At 46.5% G+C, this 6,886-nt stretch overlaps 1 protein-coding gene across 3 annotated transcripts in view; it reads left to right on the top strand.

Moving 5' to 3' along the window:
• Positions 1–956: 956 nt before the first annotated feature.
• Positions 957–6,886, top strand: part of Dnmt1 (DNA methyltransferase 1) — a 45,719-nt gene continuing 39,789 nt past the window's right edge. For 2 of the 3 annotated variants that reach the window (XM_047531765.1, XM_047531764.1), the window contains exon 1: positions 957–1,169. In XM_047531765.1, the coding sequence (XP_047387721.1) occupies positions 1,090–1,169 (80 nt within the window). In that variant the 5' untranslated portion in view covers positions 957–1,089. The remainder of the gene's footprint in view (positions 1,170–6,886) is intronic. The other variant, XM_047531766.1, reaches the window with a different exon arrangement.

Raw genomic sequence — 6,886 nt, 5'->3', positions numbered from 1 at the left:
ATTTTACCTCTTAGCTATTGTAATGCTTCAATGAGGATGGGTGTGCAAATACCTCAAGATCCTGTTTTTAATTATTTGAATACATGCCCGGAAGTGGTACTGTAGGATCACATCATTCTATTTTTAAATTTGAGGAAATTTCATACTGTTTTCTATAGCAACTACAGCATTTTTCTCCCATTTCAGTTGCCGGTTGCTGTTTCACTGATTGTTTGCTTTGCTGTGCAGATGTTTTTAAGTTTGATGTAGACTCATTGTGTATTCTAGTTTTTGTTGTCATATTCAAGTATTGTCAAATTCAATATCATGAAGCTTTCCCTCTTCTCTCTATAGTTCCATGTTTTCTTGAGTAGTTCTGTGGTTTCAGGTCTTTAATCCATTTTGAGTGTTTTTTTTATATAATGTCTAAAGTCGGGGTCTAATATTTTTCTTTTGTAAAAGTGGATATCTAGTGTTCCCAGAACCAGATATTGAAGAGCCCATCCTTTTCTTATGGTCTGGTACTGTATCAAATACACAGGCTGTGGAGGTGATTCTTCATCTCCTACAGTGCGAGACCCTTGGTGTTAGCTACAAATTCTGGGCATCCTCCAGATTTTCTGGAGTAGGTGCTATTAACCCTGATTTATAGAAGAGAACATTGAGGCTGAGTTCAAGTGTCCAGTCCAAGGTCACAAATGGGTGGACGTTGGGTTGGAACCAAGGGCTTTAACTCAATAGTTAACACAAGAGCTTTTAACTCCCGGGAACGGCGAACTGCTTCACTGCCCGCATGCCCGAAAGAATGAATGAATGACTGTCTCAGGCACTGCGCCCCCTTGACGGCAAACGTTAGCAGAGCTTGGACGAACCCACTGCTCTGCGCTGGGGGTGCGTGCTCGCCTCACGCATGCGCAGCTCAGGAGCACAGCCAGCTCTGCTCTGTCTGCCCGCACATGGTACGGCCTCTCCCTCATGGTACGTCCCTCCTTCCCCCGTGCCCGAGCAAGGGTGGTACGCGCTGCCTCCGCTCGCCGCCCCTCCCCGTTGGTTTCCGCGCGAAAAGCTGGGGCTGCCTGCACTGCTGCCGCGTCTGCTGCAGTCTCCGAGATGCCGGCCCGTACCGCTCCGGCCCGGGTGCCCGCGCTGGCCGTCCCGGCCATCTCCCTGCCCGACGATGTCCGCAAGCGGTAGGTATTGTGGGAGACAGTCGGCCCAGGGAAGGAGAGAGGCAAAGCATTGGGGTGGGGGGTCGCTTCCCCTCCAGGTGGCCCGTAGCTGCTGCTGACAGCCGGGCACGCATGCGCGAGGATGAGGCGGCGCGCGGCTGTTGGCGCCGGGCAGGGTGGCACTTCCGGTTGTGCGCTCCCCTTGCCATTTGGCGCCAAAATGGGCCGCGGTCCCTCTAAACTCCTTGGTGACTAAAAACTTGGTTCTTTCCTGACTCCCAGATAGAACAAGCTTCGGGTTCGTCTGGGTGACTCCCTTATCTGAGCAGCCGTGAGCTGCTCTCGCCGCCAGGAAGTGGGCAACCCTTGGCCTCCAGACACCCCTCGGTCCCGGTACTCGGGCCTCCACTTCCGGTGCCCAGCTCGCTTCCCGCGGGTGCTTGGGGGCACTTCGGGGGTCCTCTTTGGTGCTTGCTCCTCCCCACGAGCTGTGCATCCTGATGGAGGCTTCCAGAGATGGGCGCTGCTGGTCGGGGCCCGGGCGCTGCCGGCGCAGGTTCGCGAGCTCTGTCTTCCACCGAGCTCCCTCCCTCGCCTGGGACTTCAAGGTCCTTGTCCCACCGGGGAAGTTGTATTTTGGAAGGAACATTTAGAGTACAGGGCAGGGTCAGGGCCTGGGCAGCGTGCAGGCTGGTCAGTCTTAGAGTAAATCTGTGCAGGCATAAGCCTGGAGCATCAAGGAAGCCTTCACAGTGGGGACTGGTCAGTGTCCAGTGTGTGCCTAGGAAGATGGGAGGGATGATGACCGATGTCGGGGTACCCTCCCCCCATAGCAGTGCTTGCCCTTATGGGGCGTCTGTGCAGAGGGATTGGCGGGAAGACTGGCCTGGCCTCTTGCTGAAGGACATCCATTCATTCCTGAAAAACTTGTTCCAAATGAGGTGTTCATTAGTCATGGGAACCCCGACTAGGTCTGGACACTTCATCTGGATTTGTGAACCTACTTTCACCATTTCTTTTCTTTCCATGGGCTTTACACTGTGATGGTACCAGGCAATCTGGTATCTGGACTTTGGAGAGTGAAGTAGGAGGGGGGCTATTTGATTCACACTACTTAACTTTTTTTTTTTTTTTTTTTTTTTTTTTTTTGTACCGGGGATTGAACTCGGGGTGCTTAATTACTGAGCACATCCCCAGCCTTTTATTTTTCATTTTGAGACAGTGCCTCACTAAGTTGCTGAGACTGACCTCTAACTTGTGATCCTCCTGCCTTTAGCATCCTGAGTTGCTGGGATTACAGGTGTGGGCCCCCACACCCAACCTGATTCATACTACCTTTTTTTTTTTTTAACTAGGGATTGAACCCAGGGGCACTTAACCACTGAGCCACATCCCCAGGCCTTTTTGTTTATTTATTTTTTAATTTAAAGCCTGGGCCTTGCTAAGTTGTTGAGACTGACTTGAATTCTCAATCCTCCTGCCTGAACCTTCCAAGTTGCTGGGATTACAGGGACATGCCACCATGCCTGGCTTCACATTACTTCCTAACCCATAGTTAGAAAGGTTACATCTTGTGGAATCTGTAACATGTGCCCCCAACCTGCAATATATAACTTGATTTGAAATGGAATTATCAAAGTATCTGGCTTCATGATGTTAAAAACCCAGTTCAAAAGTTTGACCCACCTTTGATGGTTCAATCTCAAATACCAAAAATAGTTTTATCTTTCAGGACAAGCCACATTTTTTTCAGCCTGGTTTTTCTTACCCAGTTGAAGCTGCCATCGTTTGCTCAGTAAAAGTGATCTCCCCTTTGTCTTTGTGTGTTTTTTTGTTTTGTTTTTTGTTTTTTGGCAATGGGGCCTTCTGCTTGCAAGGCAAATGCTCTACCACTGATCTGTATTCCCAGCCTTCACTTATGTTACAAAGTGGAGACCACGACCCTTTTTAAGACTAGTTGGGTCCAGTAGTTTCCCTGCTCTACACAATTCCTGGCAAGCTTGGACAGAATTCCCATTAACCTACCCACATCATCTTGTGCTCTCCTCATAAACCACACAGGCCTTCTCTCAGGTTCTCTGAACCCAAGTCCCTACAGAGCAACCAGCATGAGGTTGGATTCCTTCCTCATATTGGTTTCTGTCCATTCCCCCCTGCTACCCCCCCCATTGTACCTGAGTCTCCTGTCTCCCGCTTACTAAGCACATTCTCTACCACTGATCTGCACTCCCAGACTTATCCATTCATTCTATTTTTTTTTTATTTTTTAGGTGTTGATAGACATTTATTTATTTATATGTGGTGCTCAGGATCGAACCCAGTACCTCACACATGCCAGTCGAACACTCTATCACTGAGCCACACTCTTAGCCCTATCCATTCATTCTTAACCTTCCCCTCAAAGACAGTCTGGCTTCCCTGCAATAAGTAGCCTTGAATTCATTTAAAAAATAACTATTAGCTTGTTCTGGAGATTACACTCAGGGCTTTGCATGTGCTAGGCAAGAGCTATACTTTTGTTACACATCCCTAACCTAGAAGGGCATTGATCTTAGTTTACTCCACCTGTTGCCTTTGCAACTCAAGTTGAATTACTTCAAGTAGTGTTAGACCATGTTTGCCTTATTCATTGTATCTGCAACTTGGTGCACATACGTATTTGAGACTTTTCTTGTACTAGGGATTGAACTCGGTGGTCACTCAACCACTGACCACATCCTGAACCCTATTTTGTATTTTATTTAGAGAGAGAGTCTTGCTGAGTTGCTTAGAGCCTTGCTTTTGCTGAGGTTGGCTTTGAACTCGTGATTCTACTGCATCAGCCTCCCAAGCCGCTGGGATTACAGGTGTGCACCACCACGCCCAGCTATCTGAGACACTTTTTTTAAAAAAAATTTAGTTGCAAATAGACACAATACCTTTTTTTTTTAATTTACTTTTATGTGGTGCTGGGGATCGAACTCGGTGCCTCACACATGCTCTATCACTAAGCCACAACGCCAGCCCCCGAGACTCTTAAGAGTTTGCATGTCAGACTTTTCTTGGATTTACAATTCTAGCAGTGGCCTTTACATGACTGATTATAACTTTTTATTTTGCCTCTGCTGGGAATTGAACTGCATGCTTGCTAAGCATTGTGCCACTGCACTACACACCCAGCCCTGCAGATTAGCCTTTGTAATTACTGTAGTTTTCTTATCTGCTAGTCATTCTGTGATTAGATTAAACTGCGTTTTGAACCTTTAATTCCTTGGCTACTACTGAGTAGGTGTTGAATAGAGCAAAAATGACTTATCTTTTCTAGTTCTTCCCTGCAGTAGGATGTTAGGGATGCAAACTACTAGGGTTTAAGTCCTGCACCAGCCCGTACCATCTGTGTAGCAAAGTCACCTAATCTCTTGGTGCGGGTGCCCCATCTATAAAATGGTGATGGAGTTGCCCCTCCGTCTTTATTACTTGTTATCACATCTAAAACCATGTATTTTACTTCTATCAGGGAAGCGTAATTTAAAATGTATATGCAAATATGATGACCAGGCAGATGTTAATGTGGCCATGTATTCTGTGTGGAGATGAGGGATATGTTTACATCTTAGTCCAACCTTATTCTTTGGCTGGCTTCTTGTAGAATGATCTGTTCTGACTTTTTTTTTTTTTTTTTTTTTAAGTGGTGCCTCACATGGTAGCCAGTCAAGTGCCCTGTCACTGAGCTACATCCCCAGCCCTGGCCTTACTCTTTCTGTTGCTTCCTTAGCTTTTGTGTGAGGTGTCTAGTTCTATTAGTTTTTGCTTTGCTGGGGATTGAACCCAGGGCTTCACGTCTGAGTAGCAGGCTCACTACCACTGAGCTGTATCGGCAGCCCTTTTAAAAATTTTGAGATAGTCTTGCTGAGTTGTCCAGTTTGGCCTCAGACTTGATATCCTCCTGCCCTAGCCTCTAGAGTTGCTGGGTTTACAGGCATATGCCACCACACTGTTCTAGTCCATTCTTAAAGATTTTTTTTTTTTTTTTAACTCTTGAGTCAAGGTCTCCCTAAGTTTTTAGGGACTTTCTAAGTTGGTGAGGCTGGCCTTGAACTTGGGATCCTCCTGCCTCAGCCTCCCAGGTTGCTGGGATTACAGGTGTGCACGACCATACCTAGAGAACCTTTTCTCGTAAGAGTTGAGGTGGCTTTCATTCTTTTTTCATCTCAATACCTTGCTTCTTAATTCTTAGTAATCTTAGATTTCTCAAGCTGTGTACCCTTTCTTTTCTCACTTCCATTTTCTTCCTTCTGTTCCATTCTTGCAACTACTCTTAGCAATTGGGATACCAGCTAGAGATGCCAATTTTAATGCCTATCTCAAGTGCCAATTCTAATTTCTAGTTGCTGAATAATCATCTACATAGCTGCTGTGGGGCTGGGCTGTACCTCTGTGGTAGAGGGCTGAATTAGCACATATGAAGTCCTGCATTTGGTCTTTTGCACTGCAGGCAACAACAAAAATACATAGCTACTGTTCTGTACTAAAAGTGATGGCCTGTGTACTCTCCTTTCCCCACCAAAAAGTTCAGAATTTGATAGTTTTTAATTGCTGCCATATCAAATTGACAGACTTGGTGGCTTAAACATCAAACATTTATTATCTTACAGTTGTGCAGGCCAGAAACCGGTCTTGCTGGATGAAAATCACTGTGTCCGCGGGTTGCGTTTCTTTTTGGAAGCTCTGGGGGAGAATGTTTCCTGCTGTCCCGGGGCGTTGCCTGAATTTGGTTCCTTGTAGTCCTAAGACTCGGGTCTCCATTTTCTTGCTGACTCTGAGCTGAGGGCCGTTCCCAGCCTTTGAAAGGCTGTCTCATCTCTTGGCTTGTGGTCCCCTTCGTCCATCGTAAAAACCAGCAATTGCAGGTTACATCTTCATATCTCTGACCCTTGTTCCGTAGTCACGTTTCTTTTGAAATGCAAGTAGAAGGTTCTGTGCTCTAAGGGCTAGATTAGTGATTAGATTGGACTCACAGATCTTCCAGGATAATCTCCTCATCTCAAGGGCTGTTTAACAATCACATCTGCAGGGTCCTTTTTGCCACATAAAAGAACATTCACAGGTTCCGGAGGTTGGGGTTTGAATATCTTTGGGGTATTGACTGTTTGCCTTTTACAGATACCATCGGATAATTCTGTCCTGCCTGTCATGTAGCCAGTCTTAAGTACGTTGTCTTAGAACTTCTCTTGCATGGCCCATTCCTGTTGCCCAAACCAGGTTTCACGCCAGCATATCTGGCTTAACTTGATGTTTTGTAATTTTGTCCTGTCTAATTGTTTTTTGGGTGCTGGTGATCAAACCCCGGGGTACTCTACTACTGAACTATGTCCCCACCCTTTTTAAGATAGGGTCTCCCTAAATAGCCTAGACTATTCCCAAACTTGTGATCCTTTTCCCTTGGCCCCCTGAGTAACTGGGATGACAGGCGTTCACCACCTGCATCTGGTTATAATGTGCTTCTGTTGGATTAATTTTTCTAAAGCATGGCTCTGGTATCATGTGTTCCACCTCTCCTGTGACTCCTCTGGTTTGTTGACTGTGAAACAAAACTCATGATTTTTAGCCTGACATCCCTGACCTCCTTCAGGCTGTCGCCAGTCTCCACTCTCTGGACTTGCCTTTCTGACCTGGTACGCTTGTATCTGTTTCTTGGGTGTTTCCTGTACCAGATTCCATACTCTGGTGCTCCAGCTTGGGCAGCTCCCCCTGCCCAA

The sequence above is a fragment of the Sciurus carolinensis genome, chromosome 17 (assembly GCF_902686445.1).
Source record: "Sciurus carolinensis chromosome 17, mSciCar1.2, whole genome shotgun sequence".
In the NCBI taxonomy this organism is placed as follows: Eukaryota; Metazoa; Chordata; class Mammalia; order Rodentia; family Sciuridae; genus Sciurus; species Sciurus carolinensis.
Note: the sequence above shows the minus strand (reverse complement) of the source record. Positions and strands in the feature narration are given on the sequence as shown.